This window comes from Artemia franciscana, chromosome 12 (assembly GCF_032884065.1).
Source record: "Artemia franciscana chromosome 12, ASM3288406v1, whole genome shotgun sequence".
In the NCBI taxonomy this organism is placed as follows: Eukaryota; Metazoa; Arthropoda; class Branchiopoda; order Anostraca; family Artemiidae; genus Artemia; species Artemia franciscana.
In genome coordinates, this window is record NC_088874.1 from 1,481,778 (window position 1) to 1,502,165 (window position 20,388).

The window sequence follows — 20,388 nt, forward strand, 5'->3', positions numbered from 1 at the left end:
TGACGACCGGGACACAGGGAGTATAAATGACGACCAGGATATAAGTAAAAAAAACTAAAAAAACTAAAAAAAAGGTAAAAACTACAAAAAAACTAAAAAGAAAAAAAAATAAAAACTAATAAAAAAACTAAAAAATCTAAAAATCTAAATAAACTAAAAAAGAAAAAAAAGAAAAAAGGAAAAAAATAAAGGAGAAAAACAAAACTAAAAAACGAATGTATATACAGACCGGGACACCGGGATACAAATGACGACGGGGACACAGGGAATATAAATGACGACCGGGACACAGGGACACAACTACAACGGGGACGCCGGGGAGCACAGGGGGATATAAATGACGACCGAGACACCGGGACACATGGAATATAAATGACGCCCGGGACACTCAAAGAGAAATCACAGACTGGGACACCGGGACACAAATGACGACCTGGACACAGGGACAAAACTACAAAGGGGATGCCGGGGGGCACAAGGGGATATATAAATGACGATGGCGACACAGGGAATGGTAGATTAGCAATCACCATCAACAAAGCTCAAGGGCAATCATTAGAATCATGAGGTATAGATCTGAATACGGATTGTTTTCCCATGGACCATTATATGTTGCATTTTCAAGAGTCGGTAAACAATCTATTTATATGCACAGACAATGGGACAGCAAAGAATGTTGTATATTCGCAAGTTTTACGTAGTTAAAAACATATATATATATATATATATATATATATATATATATATATATATATATATCTATATTCACAGGTGGGACATAGGGACACAACTACAATGGCGCGTAACTAATATGGCGCGTAACGACTTACGCGCGCGGGGGGGCTTGGGGGGGTGCGAAGCGCCCCCACCAACTAGGTGTTGGGGTGGCGCGAAGCGCCACCCCAACAGCTAGTATATATATATATAAATGTAGTGTCCGTCTGTTACATGACCGTTATTACCGTTACGCGAGCTAAAAAAATTGAGGCTCTTTTTAAATTTTATTAAGCTGTTTAAAATGTAAAAAACTGGTGATTGCACAAATATTTCAATATATTTTGACAATGGATTAAAGCAATTCGAAAACCTTATAACAGAAACCAAAAGTTTGAAGTTTTGAAAGTTTAGAATGCTTGCTGCTCAAAGAAAATTTGTCAAAGTGTCAATTAATGTCAAAAAGAAATTATGATTAAATTGCTTAAAATGTAAGAAACTGATGGTTGCACAAATATTTCTATATATTTTGACAATGGATTAAAGCAATTCGAAAACCTTAAAACAGAAAACCAAACCAATTTACGTCATCAATTCGATCCAAAAATGACATAGCATTGCCGGGACCCAGAACACAAGGGACAATGAGAATCCATATATAGAAGCCTGCCGCATGCGATGCTGGGGCCCGTGGAGACCGGTGGCAAAGCCGCCGGGACTTAGCACTGTCTGCGGTTAGAACACAAGGGACAATGAGAATCCATATATAGAAGCCTTAGTATATAGAACCCAGTTACATATATTTATTACTATTAAAAACGTACGTTGAAAGAAATAAAAGTTCTAGTTGACTTTTTAAGAAACTATAAATTAGAGGGCAACTATGCCTCCTTCCCCACCGCTTTTCTTATCAAAATCGTCCGATCAAAATATCTGAAAGCCATTTAACCAAAAAAAAAATATAATATGCAAATTCTGTTTCAATTATTCATGTGCGGTGAGCCAAAATCAAAACATGAACTAATTCAAAAACGTTCAGAAATTCAATAAAAAAACAAGTTTATTTTAACTCCAAGTAAGGAGCGACATTAAAACTTAAAACGAACAGAAATTATTCCGTATATGAGAGGGGCTCTCCCCTCCTCAACACCTCGTTCTTTATGCTAAAGTTTTTTATTGTTTTGGAAAGTAGAACTGCGACAAAGAGTCAAACTTTAGCGTATATTACTTGTCTGATTGATTTGAGGTCCATCACCAAAATTAAGTTTTTTCTTCACAACCTTTCCGCTGGAATATTGCTTAAGAAAAATGTCAAGTTTATTTTTACTTTGATGAACTTCAAGAGGACTATGACTGGGATAGGTTCGATGAGGACTTTGATTATAAACGAACAGGATTTTATCTAAATCTTGAATAGAAGCAGGAGTATTTTTCAATGTACAATATCTTGAAATAAAAAGTCGAATAGTTTTTTATCAATCGCTCGGCCACTGCTTCCTTTACAGGGCTATGAATATGATAGAGTATTGTATTATATTTCAATAAAATATTTTTACGTTTTGGATAGAAAATACACTATGTCTGTCTGCTTGAAGTTTTCTATAAGAATCCTGTTCAACGCTAGATTTAAGAGCTTTTGCAACTTCGTCACCTTTCATTGACCGCAACGGAATTGCATATGCATAGCGACTAAAAACACTGACTTTGAGTGAAGTACACTTTTATGAGTTATTGTGATGTCTTTGAATCTCGTCTAGAATCAAAAGATTCGCTCGTAATATATCCGAAGGGATAAAGGATTTAGTTCTTCCCCGCTTGATACAGCCTTGATCATAGGCATAGACATATAATCCTTCAGTAAGAAGGATTAGAAATAAAATTAAAAAAAACGTTTCTAACTGAAAGTAAGAGAAACTTAAAACGAATGCAAATTATTCTGTATACAAAAGAGGTTGTCCCCTCCTCAACGCCTCACTTTTTACGCTAAAGCTTGCATTGTTTTAAAAAGTAGAGCTGTGACAAAGAGTCAAATTATAGTGTAATGAGCGAGAAGTTGAGGAGAAAATAACCCCTTTCATACACGGAATAATTTCCGTTCGTTCAAGTTTTAGGGTTGTTACTTACTTTCAGTTAAAAAAGAATTGTTTTTTTTGTCTAATTCAAAAAAGAAAAGCCTATTGCCTATTGCTAACGCAAAACATTCGTTATTGGGAAGTAAACAGACAGTTTTCGTGGAGTTGAATTTTCTCTTGGGGAATGTTCAGAGGGTATGCCCCCTCTTAAATAAGTTGCTCTTTATGCTAAAATATGACTTTGTATCACAATCCTTTACGAACAACAAGTGATAGAGAAGTTTGTTAAGTTAGAGTAAGAAGCTTCTTGAAATTCTAAATAACCTTAGCGTGAAGAGCGATGTATTGTGGAAGAAAATCTTCCACATGATTCTTGACGTTTATCCCCCTTCCGGTATTTACCCCACCCCCTTCCTCCGTGAAAATTACCCTTCGGAAAATACCCCCATGGAAAATACCCTCCGCTGAAAATGCCCCCTCAAAAAATACCCTCCGTAGAAAATATCCCCTACGCCCTTGGAAAATAAGGCTTTCCAAATTTGAGAATTTTATTTGAGTTTTGTTTTTTATTTTCCATCGGGGGAAGGAATTTTTGTACATGTGTATTATGTGCCACTCACTCAAGTTTACGCTGTGTAGAACTCGGGAACAAACCTTGTGCCTTCATTAGTTTCTTTTAGCTTACCGCAAGACAAGAGAAAGACAAGAGTCTGCCTTTTGAGGAGAAGAATTTGTCGGTTGAGAAGACGAGACAAGAAATTAAATAAAAAACAAGTTTTTTTCTTTGAGAAACTGTTTCTGTATGTTTCCCTATAACAAATATTGTGTTTAAGTAATTAAATAAAAAAACAACACGTTTTTCAACTGAAAGTAAGGAACAGCATCAAACCTTTTAGTCACTCTAAGGCACAAACAGCTCTCAGTGAAAACATTGAAATGCTGCTGATCTTAATAACCGAAAATAGCCAGTACTTTATATTCTTTATTTGGAGGCTGAGTCCGTGTAATTTCAAATATAAGTTTTTATGGTCAGCATTTTTGTCATCGAAACTTGTTTTTATATTATTCAATGTTTTGAAAAAATCATGCTAAATACTCTTTAATTGCAAATTTTGTTATTAAGCTTTGGCATAACGGAGAGTTAATCAATTGGAGCAAAAAAATTGATCGGATATATCGAAATCGATATAACAAATATCGAAAGCCAAAATATGAATATATCTTTAATCAAATCATCGCCCAACACTTCCAATTTGAAGTGAAACATCTGATCGTAAAATTCATCTGATAAGGGTCTTGAAGTAAAACAATGGTAAAGAGCAGAAAGTGACGTAAATTATGCAAATAAGGTAGGACATTTTCTTGGGGTCCTGACTATAACTGATAAAATATTTTCATAGCTCTTCAAATACAATTTATTATCTACACTATAATATAGATTATGGCAAGGGTCCAACTTTTTTTTTAATTACGCCAAACACCATTTTGTTTACCATAAAGATAAGGACTGAGTGCTCCTCCCCGCTTAAGAAATGTGAAACTATTTTACAAAAGCATCAATAGTAGCTAAAATCCAAGGTATCAAATAATACTCGTCAACGTCAGTCGATCCTGCAGGGGCACATACCCCTATGACTGATAATTAGCACTTCTTAGCCATAAAGTGTACAACTAGGATTCTAGAATCCTTCCCTGTCTACACATTATCAATCTTGTTTGAATGAAGAAACTCTACATAATTAATTTCACATATCCAAACCCTGGAAGATGAGCTTGTAGAAGTCCTATTCTGTGCATTTAAGTTCACCAGTCTTAACCTCAGTACGGTATTTGTCTCTAATAACGTCCATATTGCGATTTTCATTGTTATCTGAAATATTGAAAGTGTTTGGGTTAAACAAAAACTGAAGAACCTACCACTACTAGGGACTAGGAGTACTAGGGACTAGGACAAGGAGTGTTAATTCTTTGTGAATCCCGTACAAAATGCTGACCTTTCTCCAGTCCATTCAAAATGAGTAAGCTAGCATACGACCGGTACCAGGAGACTCCTGAGACCTCTACAGATACCCTTGGTTCTGTGTAGAAATCCTAGCCCATAATGACTACTACATAGTTGCCGCAGTCGGTGGTGCACTCATATCACCAGGAGTCAATGTCCTGCATAAGCAATCCCTTGCCTAATAACAGATTCATTATGTATTCAAGTCTGGAGATATTATGCTACTATGGAGAGATAACCCATAGAATATTGTAGAGTAGAAGAGCTTAAACAGTCCAAAAGAACCCCCTCCCCTCAAAAAAAAGGAGTAATCCATAGACACAATCTGGTGCAATATGGGCGCTGAAGCTGGAAAACGTAAACGGCTTTCACGATATGCAAGTAATTTTCTATGGTGAGCTCTTGAGCTACGAGACAGTAAGTGTAACCGTTCACACGTCAACACGTCTTTTCATACTAGGCTAATGTAAAATCCCTGAAACCATTATAATTATTGTCTAAAATCATTACAGTCATTTCAAGCAAATCAAAAATTTAAAATATAGAATGGAGATGGAAATTCTAGCTCAGGTCAAGTTTGACAGGCTTTCTAGGAAAAAATTATCAATTCATTTTCGAAAATTATTAATTACTCATCCAGAAATTCCATTTTGTGGCTGCTATGCTGAACTTTTCCGTAACGTAACATTAGCTTACTTAACGTAACATTTTAAATGCTCGAGTTTATCCGGAACTGTATACCCTCCTTAATATTACTTAATGTTATGGTAGTCTTAAATTATTCAAGTGTAAAACGTTCTTTGCGGCAGTATGGAAGAACTATTGTCCAATATTATTAAACTTAAGTTCATTAAGTTTATTAAACTTAATGGATTATCCAATATTATCCAATTTAGTTTCATATTAATTATATTATATATAATTAATTATATATTGTATATTATTTTAATATTGTTTTTATATTTTACATTATTTGTATTACATTATTTATGCATAAAATTTTATATTATTATATTTTATATTATTTATATTATATATTTATATATTATATAATTAATTACATATCATTAATTATTTAAACATAATTATATTATATATTATTCAATTTAGTTTACTATTATCCAATATAGTTTATAAAACTTAATGGATTATGGTCCTTCAATTATAAAATAGTGAACATTCTAAAACGTAGGAAATGTTGAAACAAGACTAAATTATTGCGATTAATTATATTATTATTATAATAAAAGGGAGAAGGCAGTTCCCAACCTCATTCTCTCTACTCACCCTGAAGACAAGTAGTGTTAACCTACATAATGCTAAACGGGATTGTGTATACACTAAAACAAAATGCTAAGATATGATTGAACTTAAGCTTTAAGCTTGGCTACTAAAGCGGAAGGATAGTCGCTCTTCTATGAAAATTGATGAATATGAATAGAAATAGTTTTAAACGGGTCTACGCCTGTTTATGCTCTGTAATTTATTTGTTTAGACTTTTTTTTACAGATAAAAAGTAATCAAGTCAGATCCTTATAATTTTGGAATACGTATACCAAGTTTTTAGGTTTTGGTGGAATTCTTGTAAATAACAGGCTTAAGGGAAAAGGAAACTGAATAATTTCTTCTTTTTTTTTGGGGGGGGGGGGGTCGATCACGAAGCCTGGTTAGAGTACGTAAACGCTTTTGTTAAGACTTAGTCTTTAGTTAAGTTTGTAGAACGCAGATTAACTTAAAACATGCACACTAACATGATTTATTTGTTTCTTTTAGAAAAAAGTAAGTTTTTGGTCTTGGATCGAGAAAAAAAGAAATGAAAATACGATATAAAGGAAATGATCACAGCTAATGTTTTAAATTGGGTCAATTTTATTTATTAGATTTTATACTCTCTTTTTGTTCTATTTTTGTGATTTAGAAAAGTGAGGCTCCAAAGGGTTTGCCGACTTGCCAGGTATATTGTTTGGAAATGTTGTCCTCTGAAACTTCATTATTTGCATTAATCTCTAAATTTTTTTGGGATAAAGCTTCTCAAAACCCAAATGTTTCTGTTTTTCTAGAAAGATAACCTTCAGGCTGTAAAGTCTGTTTTTCAGAACTTGCTCTCCTTTCAATCAGTATTTTCCGCGAACTAACGACATAAACTCTAATTAATAAATAAATGAGTGTTTGTCAACTTTGAACCTAATTTCTCAGGGGTCAATCCTATCAAAAGCATGTGATAATTAGGTTTAAATAAAGCACCGAAATGAGCTCACTATTCAAAACATTATGATGCGGTTTGACTTTATAGTAGATTGAGGCGAAAGTGTATTAAGCATGTAACTTTGGCGAAGGTTTAATAATGATAAATGAGTCTAAGGTCACTTTCCGAACCCTTCTGCAAGAACACTAAATAATGACTATATTTTAAAATTTATTTAAACTTTTTTTTTAAATAGTGCATTAAGATTTTTCTTTATTACAAATGTATAACCTGGAAACGGGTTATATATATAAAACCTATATATATATATATATATATATATATATATATATATATATATATATATATATATATATATATATATATATATATATATATATATATATATATATATATATAGCCTGGTAATCCCACGTGGATCAAGCGCAATATTTTCTTGCTATATTACTACTATACTTTTACATTTACTGCTATGGTAGTGCCATATCGAAGAGTAATACTTGTATTTAGTGTTTAACGCAATTTGTGAACTACAGGATAATATAATAATATTCAAAGCCTTGTAGGAAAAAAACAAGTTAGATGTCACTTCAAACACCAAGCTCAAATTAGGGGGGCTCTAAGGGATAAAATTCTGCTCCCAAATATCTGGATAATTTGCTGAAGATACTACAAGCTGCTTTTTCTGCGGCAAAATGGATTTTCAAAATTGAAAATATATAATGAAGTCATTATTTTAAAAAAATGCAATAGCTTAAACTATTATTATTATTATTCTTTTTTCTTAATTAATCTTCTTATTAATCTTAAGCGAAACTGTTACTCGTTCGGAACTTCTTTGCAACTCAAGGGCCAATACAAATCACAGTACCTTCAAGCTATACAAATTTTAGCATATCGCAAATCATCACTATTACAGAGTTTGAATCATATGCAGAGACAGGAACATATCATATGTTAGATAAAATATGACTTGCTTTTTACATAGCATGAACATATCATGCTACCATTGGGTTTTATGATAGGTTGTGTTTGTCTGGGACCATGGGTGCAAATTTTTATTTTCAGATGAACTGGAGGTCCGTAACATTGAACATAACCGAATCGAGACAAATCAAGATCTACCTCTCTGTCTATCGTGTAGACATGTAGACATGTATAAGTTATATCACGTCAATTCAATAAAACAGCAGAATTATAGTATTATTTACTAACCAATGTAGAGGCTTTCAAACTTGTGCCCAACCTCCAATTGTCGATTTAGGGATTTCTCTTCTTTATTATTATTCTGCTCATTTAGCGTATATTTTCTAATTGCTTATTTTTAATAAACAATTTAATAAACAATTAAGCTTGCCATATTTTTTACTTGCGCCGTGGTATCAGGTCATAAAAATAGAGGTCTGGCGATCTCTGTATGCAACAAATAAGCGAAAGTTTGACCGTCATATTCTGACCTTTTTTACGCAATACTGCGGTGATTTAGGAAGAAAAAGGAATAGAGAGCAGATTTTTGTTGATTTCTGCTATTTTCATTTAATTCTTCCATAATAAAAGTTTAATTTGAAACATTGTAGTGTGATAACAGGTTAACAGTGAAATCTGACAGTGAAATTATGCATAATCTGACCTCTCTTCTTTTTTTATATGTCTATGCCTATTATCAAGGTTGTATCAAGCGGGGGGGGATGCTGGGTTGAACTCCCTTCCCTGAAATTTTTGTCTGGCGTGTAACAAAGTAACATAAATACATATAAACTAATTTTGATGTGTTTTGTAAAGTTTTTTTTTGTAAAACTTCCTCCCAGCTGACGAAAATAGTCCCCCCCCCCTCGACCAGAATCTAGCATACGCTCTTGCCTATTGTCCTAATATCTGCACATGGATTCATTCTGGTGCATTTTTAATCCTATTCATAAGTGAGATATCCACTCATTGTATAATAAAAGTACATTTTATTGCATTTATACCCCTCCCTACCCGCCAGGGACAAGTTACCAATGTTTATTCCCTAATTACTGCGTGATAAACCTAGATGAAGTGATCCTGTTGCAAATTTGTCATCAATATTTGACGATAATCTCCTTCCGTTGATTAGCGTCTTGCGACAATAGTTCTTAATGCATGCTATTTTTATTGCATATTTAATTGTTTGTTTAGAGGATTGATTTTTTCTTTTTTTACTCCATATATCCATAAGCTAATGGATCAACAATTCGTGCGTTCGTCGTTTTCCTTTTTTTTTCTTTTTTTTTTTTTTTTTTTTTTTTTTTTTTTTTTTTTTTTTTTTTTTTTTTTTTTTTTTTTTTTTTTTTTTTTTTTTTTTAATGCGCAAAACCGAAATATGATAGCGTTAAATGTCTTATTTCAAAACCCAATTATGGTCATATTTTGTTTTTTAATTTACCATTTTAATATGAAATGCTAGTATAAAAATCCTGGTCTTATCAGTTTTACCTGCTAACCACCATTCCTAATGTTTCTAATGAACGTGATGTTTTTTCATGCGTCAGGTAAAATCTTCCTTTTAAAATTACGGTTCATACAAAATTACAATTTTAGTTGGGTTTACTAATAAGAACTCTTGGGGAAATCCCTAAAACCTAGGGGTAGGAAAACCCCATAAAAGCAGTTGAACTGACTGCTTCCGAAACACGCTCAAGCAGTCGTAAACCAACCAAATGCTGAATTTAGGAGGCAGTAGCTATATACTTGAAAACATTAGTAAAATAAATAAATAAAAGTTAAAATAAATAAATAAAAAAAACTAAATAAATAAAAAATAAATAAAAATAAATAAATAAAAAAATAAATAAAAGTTAAAATAGGGATAAAATTCTTTTAATAGACAGTGATAAATTTCACAAAAAATATACTAGATATTTCAGTCACATATGCAGTGATCGTCATCAGTTGTAATACTGAGTAGTAATACCATTATACCATTATGCAATAAAAATAGCATGCATTAAGAACTATTGTCGCAAGACGCTAATCAACGGAGTAGCATAAGATTACGTGTAATATTACACACAATAAGGAAAAATAGCTCCAAAAAAAACTAGTTCCATTTTTTAGATCAACAAGGATGTTTTTCCAGACGTCAGATCTCTTAATTTACAAATATAAATATTGTTTCAACCTCTTTAGAAAAACTTTCTTCTAAAAAAAAAGAGTAGCCAAATTACAGTATAGAGTAATATTTCAAAAAAAAAGAAACAAAGAAAAGAGAGAAAAAAAAATCATCGTCTTAAATCTACCCAGTGATATTTTTCCTAGGATACAATTTCGTCAAGATCAATCTTTGCAGATATTAATTCTAGCATCATAGCCCCAACTCTCAAAGGGCTTGACCTTAAAATGAGTACTTTTATATCCATTTTTCAGTCCCCAGAATCTCAGAAGAAAGTGTTAGGATGTACGGTATCAAGCTCAACGGAATTTCCACTATCTGCCATGTGGTTTATATATTGGAGCACAAATTGTCCTGCCACGTTGTGTCTCCGCATTTTGCATGGCACTTCACGTGACATATAGCATATTTATGCCATGCATGGGAGACCCATCTAGTGTGCAAAAATTTATAGATAACAATCCTTAAATCAGGTTTCACACTGAAATGCAGGGTTTTAACTTTCCCTCATTGTTAAACAAGAATTGAAAAGGATTTAAACTTCTTAAATACCAAAAATTTCAAATAATTTTCTTTATTGTGTTCATAAAGAAAAAACTTGCAATTTCAAAACATCCTTTGTTAAATAAGAAGTAAAAATTATATGAAACTCTACGTACAATGTCTAACATTTCAAATAATTTACTTTTATTAATATTAAAGAAAAAAGTTAACTTTTGTAGGCTAGGGCACGTTCTGCGGATGAAGGATGACAGATTTGTCCTTTTCGGCCAACCGTCTAGGGCTAAACGGAAAGCAGGTCGTCCTCGTCCGGGGTGGGAGGCTGTCACAAAGAAAGATTTAAGGGAAACGGGAACTACCTACGAGGGTGCAAAGAGACAGTTGTGAATAGATTCGGATGGAGGAGGATCCTGCGTAACTACGTTGGCCTCAGGTGGCTTGGTACTGCGGTGAGTTGTTAGTAGTGGTAGTAGTTAATTAGATAAGAATTGAAGATGATTTAAACGTCTTAAACTTTTAAAATTCCTAATAAATTTCTATATTGCGTTCATACAAAAAAACTGGCAATTTCAAAACATTACTTGTTAAAAAAGAGTTGGAAATCGTTTGAACCTCTACGTGCGTCTACGAACCTCTACGTGGTAGCCTGGTGGTTTTCCTTACCGTTCCCCCTTAAGAGCGTTAGACCAAATGTTTTATGTCTTGAAGATAACTAAGAGGCGAAAAACATTTAAAGGAAGTAGGACTTCATGAGAGGGAGTGAAGAGTCAAGCTCTGAACAGAGCGGGTAGAGGAGGAGTGTGTGTTGCTACGCTAATTTTAGGTGACTTGGTGCAGTGATGACTGGTCAATAGTATTATCGGTTGGATTCCTACTATCCCCTTTCTGTAGGGAGGATTATCAGGCTACTGAACCCTCACGCCCTCATTCTACCAATGTCTTTTTTGTATATCAGTGGCTTCCACCCTGCTCGCCTCTTCGTTGTTTGAAATATTATGCAATATCTAATATTTCAAATTACTTCTTCAAGCAACGTTTAACATTTTGAATCCTTTCTTAATTGCGTCCGTGTGAAAAACAATGTTTAACGATTTAAGAACTTATACAATTTTTGTCCCTTAGCAGCCCTGCCCTCAGGTAAATCAAAGTAAAAATTAACAAAGAATATATAATTTATCAGTATATTACATTTATTGATATAAAGATTAATGGTTAAAAGCTAGCACATGATGTTAACGTCAGTAGTCCATTACAGAGTTGCTTAGCCCCATTAATCTTAAAACAAAAGACGGTGAAATAGCAGATAATTTCGATTCCTGCTGAGTCTCGCAGCTGCTTTAAACCAAATTTGTTTTGAGTTTATTTTAACAGGCTCTATGCAACTAACTACCGGAAAAACTTGTGGCCTTGGATTTTTTTTTTTTTTTTTTTTTTTTTTTTTTTTTTTGTCAGTGTTGAATTTTTGAAAAAAAATTGTCATGTAAAAAGTTGTCATAAAGAAAGAAGTCAAAGTTTAAATTACACAATTTATTTTATTTTTTTTGGTTTTTGGTTTTTGGTCAGTGTTGAATTTTTAGAAAAAAAAACTTGTTGAAACGTCCGTATCTGTTTCAAGTAAAAAGTTGTCATAAAGAAAGAAGTCATAAAGTTTAAATTAGATAAGTAGATGAGACAAACAGTGATGAAATTTCAAAAACGTTCATTGCTTGTTTTCAATATAATTCGTTTATTTAAAGATAAAAGTGTCATTTAAGATAAAAGTTTTCATAAAAAGGTCACAGTATAACCTGGTCAAGTCCATAAAATAAATAGTGGTTATAATTTAAATCTTTGATTGCCGTATTTGAATGTTTTTTTATTTTTTTGGGTTTTTGGTCAAAGTATTAAAGTTTTGAAGCAAACAACTTTATCAAACGTCCGAATCTATTTCAAGCAAAAAGTCGTCATAAAGAAGTCAAAGTTTAAATTAGATAAGTAGATGTGACAAACAGTGATGAAATTTCAAAAACGCTCATTGCTTGTTTTCAACATAATTCGTTTACCGAAAACATTTAAGATAAAAGTTTTCATAAAAAGGTCACAATATAAACTGGTCAAGTCCATAAAATAAATAGTAGTGATAATTCAAATCTTTGATTGCCACATTTGAATGTAATTAGTCAATCTTCCAGTGAAAAAATCTTCAAAAAAAGTTTTGCCTTTGATCCACCTACACGCTTTTGAGCCCTAAAGGACACAGTCTATTGATGTTTAAATAACAATCTAAATCAAAAGACAGTATGTCGTGCCAGGTTACCAAAATGACATATATGTAAAATCTTGGTTTACTTTTCTTTTTTGCTCAAGTGCAGTAACATTAAAGAAAAACTGCAAAAAAACAAACAAAATAAAACAAGTCAAATGATAAAAGATTTTTTTAAGTGTCATCTTTTGGTATTGATCTACGTTTTTGATTTTATTTCAAAAATGATCCAAAAGTACCGCCTGCAAATTTTGCACTTTTATTTGTTTTTTGTCTTTTCAGACTTCAGACGTAAGTTGTGATTTAAAAATGAAATTAATTATAGTTATTTTCTTTTCAAATACATTTTTTGCCGTTGAAAAAAGATTGTTTAACTATGTTTTTTTATGTGTTCTGTTTTTTCGGTAAAAAAAAAAATGATGAAAAATTTTCATGAAAACAGTACAATTCATTTGCGTTAATAATAATTTAGAACAATAAAGATAAGTTAAGTCCCTATGTAGTCACTGTTTTTTGTTTATATGTTTAGTTTTGTCAGCAAAAAAATCTGGTAGAAATTACCCTAAAATTGGTAAAAATATCAGCAAAATTGGCAAAATCGATTTGAAGTTTTATCCTTGTGACTTTCAAAAGAAGTTGAGTAAGTGCCTTAGTATTGAATTTCAGAAATGCAAAAAACTGGACTTGATCAGATTAGCTTCTGAAAGACTCATTTAATATCTTAGGTTATGCATATGCTGCCGCCTTTACACGATTCTTACTTTTTATACTGTTTTGTTATGTTTGCTAATCCATATCTGGGTTTTTCAGTTAGCAACACACACACACACACACACATATATAATATATATATATATATATATATATATATATATATATATATATATATATATATATATATATATATATATATATATATATATATATATATATATATATATATTTTTTTTATATATATATATTTTTTATATATATATATATTTGTTTCGTAGTTCAAGGTGAAAACATCTATCTAGAATTGGATATTATAAATTTCAAACCAGTAAGCTTTTTCAGTGAATTTTAATCCCTGCGAACTAGTTAGATTTCGCAATACCTGGCAAAGGATTAAAGTTCGTGACCTTGAGTGAAATTATTATCCAGCATTTCAGTAAGTGAGAGATAATCCTATGGTCATAATTATCAAATCATATAGACTCATTAATTGTTTTTGGAAATTTTTACTAACAAGCGAGCAGAAGAGGGGAGGTTTTCTGTAGCAAGCGTCGTCGTACCTGCCGGGAGTGTGTCTCCCTTAAATTGCGGGGAATAGATAGCAGGAGCCTACGCTTCCCTCGCTTATTGGCATTTCGAGCTTCTGAAATTTAGCCAACTACCATTCAACTTTCGTGCGGTTAAGACGTGTTTTGCCCAAGGTTATGTTTTTGACTCGGAATTGGATTAACAGACTTTTTGCATGAAAATGGACTCTGATATGGATACTGACTGCTTTGTTTATGCCCCGGTTCTGAACTTTCTGCAGTACAATAATGAAAAAGGTGTCGAAGCTACAGTGATCTTAAAATTTGCTGTTGAATTTTTCGAGTCAAGTGATATTGCCAAATCGAAGAAAATCCTGTGGGATTCGCTGCCGAAATTGACCGAGCCCTATCCAAGGCGCACGGGTTCAAACGCAGCTCTGAATCATTTGAAAGACATGTTAGAACTTCTTCAAAATCAGAGTGCTTCTGAGGACATGCCTGTCTTTGTTATCCGTTCCCCAGCCGAAGTTCCCTGTATTCCAGCAGTTGCTTAGTCCAGGATAGCTTCTAAGCTTAACGAAATTCAACAGACTCTTTCGCAAGTTAATGAGAAGATGTCAACTTACGATCTGAATTTCCCCAGCCTTCCAAGCAGTGCTATTGATAGTGATATAAGCAAAGCCACTGTTATTATCACGAATGTACCGCGTGATCTTGATAATGCATCTAAACGGAAGAAAAGAATTGACTGTATTTCTGGTCACGAGTGCATTGATACTGTGCGCGCCTCTGGTGATAAATTGATTGTGAAGATCGATAGCGTGGCTTGTGCTGACTTTTGCAAATCTGCACGCTCGGTTTTTCGTGATTGTGAAGCAAAAATGGTGGAGAAAAAGTTTTTCGGCATAATGAAAGGCGTTGCACAAGATCTTGATTTTGCGCCTCTTAAAGCTTGCAGGGGTGTTCGAGACGCTATGAGAATTGGGAGCTCAGATTGTGTGAAAATTACGTTCGAAGACGAAATCTCTCTTTCCTCGGCCCTTAAATCTGGACTGAAGATAGGCTATGAACTATTCCGAGTGTATGAATATCGGCGAATTCCTAGGTGCTGCAGGAAATGTCAATCACCTGACCACCTTGCCGCAAAATATCCCGATCAAAATTACAAATGCTCACGGTGCTCTGGTCCCTATATGAACTCTAGTGACTCACCTTGCAGGAACACCCCAAAGTGTGCAAATTGTAGTAGAGATCATGTTGCTTACAGTTTTCGTTGCTCCAAACTAAAGGCTCTTGCAAATTCCAAAGTTCCACGACCTTCTCGCTTGCAATCGTGAATGAGTATAAAGTCTCAGTGTGCTCTTTCAACATCAATGGGACAAAGGATAAAGTGTTAAGCCTTGATGAGAAACTAGCTAATCATGATGTTGTTCTCTTACAAGAACACCTGCTCCCAAGTTGCAGTGTAAACTTTCTAAGGCGAAGTTCTCAACATGCTGTTTTCACCACGAATGCCCGCCGTACCCGAGGCAGGCCTTCTGGCGGTCTTGCCTGTATAATTAAGTGATCTTTGCCTAGATATTTGTCTCCTAGCTGCTACCAATCCTCTGAACACTATCTTGCAATCCGGCTTGCAGACGTGATCCTAATCAACGCCTATTTGCCCCATGATAGAAGATCTGTTTCTTCCTTCTCCAGTTATGCTAATGCCTGCAACAAATTAAAGACTCTCATATCTGGTATTGAGCGTCTCGGATACAAGTGGGTGCTTATAGGCGACTTAAACTGTGACATCACCGTTTCCTCGACACGAAAGGAAGCGCTTTTTCAGTGTCTACCCTCAGCATTTAAGGTCCTAGCGAAAGACCTCAGTTTTACATATATCCACTGCAGTGGTTCTGTCTCAGATTTGGACCACTGTATCTGCTATCGTTCATTACAAACTTCAGCAGTACATATTGATGAAGATGAGAGAGATTATGATCATTTTGATCATATTTTGATCAAATCCTCTGTATTTTGATATTACGGTTACTTCTGACGTATACTCGATCCAACCATCACTGTCGCATAAGTGGTTTGAAAAACGTGATTGGTCTAGTGCGAACATGCCTCTTTACCTTGCTACACTTGGAGCTACTGTCCACCGTACGTTTCCCCTTCCATCTTCTTTGCACAAATGCGTACCCAATTATTGACAATGCTCGTGCTGATTTGAATCGCTATTATCATGACATTATCTTATGTATAAAGCAAGCTGAAGATGTGGCTGTCCCACTGATCCGTGTCAGGCGGAATACCCAAAAACCAATTTGGAAGTGTGATCCTTTGCTGAAAAAAGAATAAGGCCAAATTCTGGTTAAGAATCTGGTCTGCCTGTGATCGACCTTCTCGGGGTACTGTGTTTGATCTTAAACAAAAGACGAAACTCGAATATAAACGCCATCTTCTTGCCGTTCGTTACTCCGATGAAACTTTTCCGAAAAGTAATAGTGAGTGGCGAAAAGTGATAAATTCTGCCAAGTTTCCGGATACAAGTTCTAGTGATATTATAGCTCGTCCATCTTGGATCGAACATTATTCAAAAATATTTTCGAAAGTTAATTATGCAGTGCATAAGCGTTTCTCACGTTGGTTCGAAAAAAATTTGCCGTCACGTTTATGTCAGAGACATGTGATTCCAGTTGAACATTGGGCTATTGTTAAAGGTATTAAGGGTTTAAAATCAAAATCTTTGGATATTGATGGGATTAGTGTTTTGAATCTTGTTCCGAATTCTTTTGAACTGGTATCTCATCTCCAACTGTTTTTTTTTCAAATGTGTTTTAGTAGTTCGTGTGTGCCCGACTCGTTCTTATGCGGTAGCGTTACGTCACTTCTAAAAAAGGGAAAGATCCGGTTTCTTGTAGTTCTTATAGGCCAATAACGGTAGCTTGTACTCTTAGCAATCTTTTTGAACACCTCCTTCTACCTTATATCACTAAGCTTGCTCTAAATGATAGTAATCAATTTGGTTTTAGATCGGGGCTAGGCTGTCAGCATGCTCACCGTGCTTTGACTTCTTTATTAAAAGATGCCCATCGCACTCGTCGTGTACTTCATTTCGCAACCCTAGACTTGTCTAAAGCATTGACAGTGTTTGTCATACTCAAGCATGGACAGCATTATGCCAGAGAGGAGTAAATCCGTCGGTAATTCACGTGCTTCGTTTTTGGTACTCCCATTCTTACCTTCGCCTTAAGTCATTAGATAATTCTTATTTTGGTCATATCCCTGTTCGTTGCGGTGTAAGACAAGGGGGAGTTCTTTCGCCGTATATTTTTAATGCTTGTATTGAAAATGTACTATCAACAATATCGACTACGTGCCTACTAGGACCATCTGATATCTCATATCTGGCTTATGCGGATGACCTTCTTCTGATTAGTCAAACTGAGTCTGGTCTTGCCCGTTCAGTGAAGTCAGTTACTTCTGCTTTCCGCGATATCGGCCTGTACCTAAATATTGACAAGTGCGAGTTTCTTGTTTTCAACGGTAATAATTGTTCAGATTCACTATACTGCGATGGTTTTAGTATTCCTCGTGTTAAATCGTTTCGTTGGCTTGGCATAACAGTATGCGATTCTATGAATGCTCTCCGGTCTCGTGCTGTCAAAGATATTAGTGATAAGCTGAGGCTCGGTTACTCTAAGATTGTAGCAAATCGTGGACACTATAGGAGAAGAGCGCTAACTCGGCTTTACTCAAATTTTTGCGATCATTCTGTACTCTTCTGTTCTGGTATTAGGCCATTTCTGTTGACTGGTGATCTAAAACGTATTCGTATAAATTATTACCGGTACTGCAAATTTCTTTTATATCTACCTCGTTCCTACCGGAATACAAAACTGGTTAAAAAGTATTGTGCGACAGATATTACTGGTGCTTTCGAAAAATTATCTACCTATGTAGCTATTGAAGCGATTTATAGGCTAGGATGATGATTAAATTTGTTTCTTGTATTACTTTTACTGTTTTTCTTTTGTATTTTACTCCAGTTAGCCTCTGTTTTTGTAAAGTGGGTGAAAAATAAATTATATATATATATATATATATGGATGTATTTATATTTATTTAAAAATATTTATATAATTTATATATATTTAAAAATAAGTTATTATATATATATATATATATATATATATATATATATATATATATATATATATATATATATATATATATATATATATATATATATATATATATATATATATATGTTATATATATATATATGGATGTATTTATATTTATTTACAGTATCCACTTAAGAGATATTTTATGTATGTTTTATTAATTAATGACTATTGTGAGTTAGCCACTGCTTCTCTATTTCGGAAAGGACAAGAAAACCTCCAACTAGGTTTCGTTAGATTCCGTTAAATCATTAAATTCAAAATTTTTTATTTCATTAATGATTTAACGAAAGATTTCGTTAAATCATTACTGGCACCTTTAAGTCCCAATAATGAGTTTTATTTCATCTAACCCATCAAATCGTTTTAATTTTCATGACTAAATATTTACAGAAAATTTTCTTTACATTAATAGTTATTGGTACTGCACTGCTATTTATTTATTTTTCAGATGATTTAACATCCGCTAAAAGTAACAAGAAGAAATCCCAAAATTCGTATTCATCTTGCAAAACGCGGACACTCGGAAAAATAATCAGAGATACTATCAAAATTCAGCCGACGAAGAAAATATCCAAGAATGTGAAAAATGCCACATGCAACTTATTGTGAAGTGTTCATAGTTCAGGATAGATGGCGTTGAAAGTTCCTTGCGTTGGCGTGCAATTTGACTTTTTTCTTTATTAAAACGTAACTCGCATTATATGGTAAAAGTATTCAAATAACAAAGATAAAAAAAGGTCCAAAATGAAACTAAGCTGTAATTTTGAAATGAGGTATTATGAAATAACCAGTTTTGTTGTTGTAAATCGATACCTATCTTACATTTCTGTTAATAGCTTGAGATTCGTCAGGTTTTGATTTTGGTTATGAGAGTGCCTGAATAGGCAAGCATACGTTTACAAATACATAGTGAAAGCCCATTTTTAATATTATGGTGGTGAATTTAACATCCCCCCCTTCCCTCCATTTGTTACTGATAACTAAGTATATGCTATAGATGTTCTAAGAGGTGCTTGTCAGTACTCAAAGTGTTTTTGGTTTCATTGATAATTTCGACTTTTAAACCTTCGTACACTAATTATGTCAGTTTGCTATCGGTATTTATCATATGTGAGGGTTCTTTTACTTCATTTTTAATCAACTAATGTAGTATGTCTGATACATAAGATACAGAGACTGAAACAGAGAGGGGGGATAACTTCTTAGAAGCTTATCGGGTTATTACAAATCGTAACTATTAATTGTTGTTTAAGGGTCTGCTTAGGTTTTAATCCAATTTCACATATAACAGATTTACATATTCCTGCTTTGACGGCCTGACTGAAGGGAGGGGGATATAGTGACATTTAACATCTTTTAATCTCCCCAGTAGTTACGCTGTGAGGTGGTAAGGAGTCTTAAAACTAAATCTGACTCTTTAATTTGGTTAAGAAGAAACTTATATATATTCGAAAACTAGCAAAAAAAAAGAATCAGGAATTCAAGTTATTAATGAAAAATGAATTTAAAAAGAAATTGTGGTTGAAAAATAAGCAAAGTATAAGCCAAAAAAACATATACATAAAAAGATGCAGCTTTTCTTTGAAGGTAAAGAAAAATTAAGCAGAAAGTTACATATATTCAAAAATTAGGAAAAAATAAGGAATTCAAGTTTTTAATGAAAAATGAATTTAAAAATGAAAATGTGGATGAAAAAATAGGCAAATTATAAGCAAAAAACAAATATATGCATAAGAAGATGCAGCTTTTCTTTGAAGGTACAGTATCTTTTGAAGGCACAGCATATTTGGGCATCAACTGATTTAATTTTTACGGTTTCACATGGAAACGCTGACAAAATGTAATGCTGCCCTGAAAATTTTATATTTTTTAAACAACCAAAAGGAAAAAAATAAGAAAGGTTTTTAATGTATGAGTAGATCTAAATTGGATCCATGGGGCAAACACTTTCAATTTTGATGTCCTTGTTATTGATACTTTAAGTTCAAATCCACTATCTAAACCGCTATATCTACAAAAGGTGAACAATTTGATGGACTATTTTTTTTTAATATGACTAAAATCGAAGTAAATACACAAAATATTGACTTGTTTTGCTG

The 20,388-nt window shown here is 33.5% G+C and overlaps 1 protein-coding gene across 2 annotated transcripts in view; it reads left to right on the forward strand.

The window, feature by feature from the left end:
• The window catches only part of LOC136033561 (ras-related protein Rab-23-like), a 130,608-nt gene extending 110,692 nt beyond the window's left edge, over window positions 1–19,916 (forward strand). For both annotated transcript variants that reach the window (XM_065714315.1, XM_065714316.1), the window contains exon 7: window positions 18,738–19,916. In XM_065714315.1, the coding sequence (XP_065570387.1) occupies window positions 18,738–18,898 (161 nt within the window). In that variant the 3' untranslated portion in view covers window positions 18,899–19,916. The remainder of the gene's footprint in view (window positions 1–18,737) is intronic.
• The last annotated feature ends 472 nt before the right edge of the window (window positions 19,917–20,388 follow it).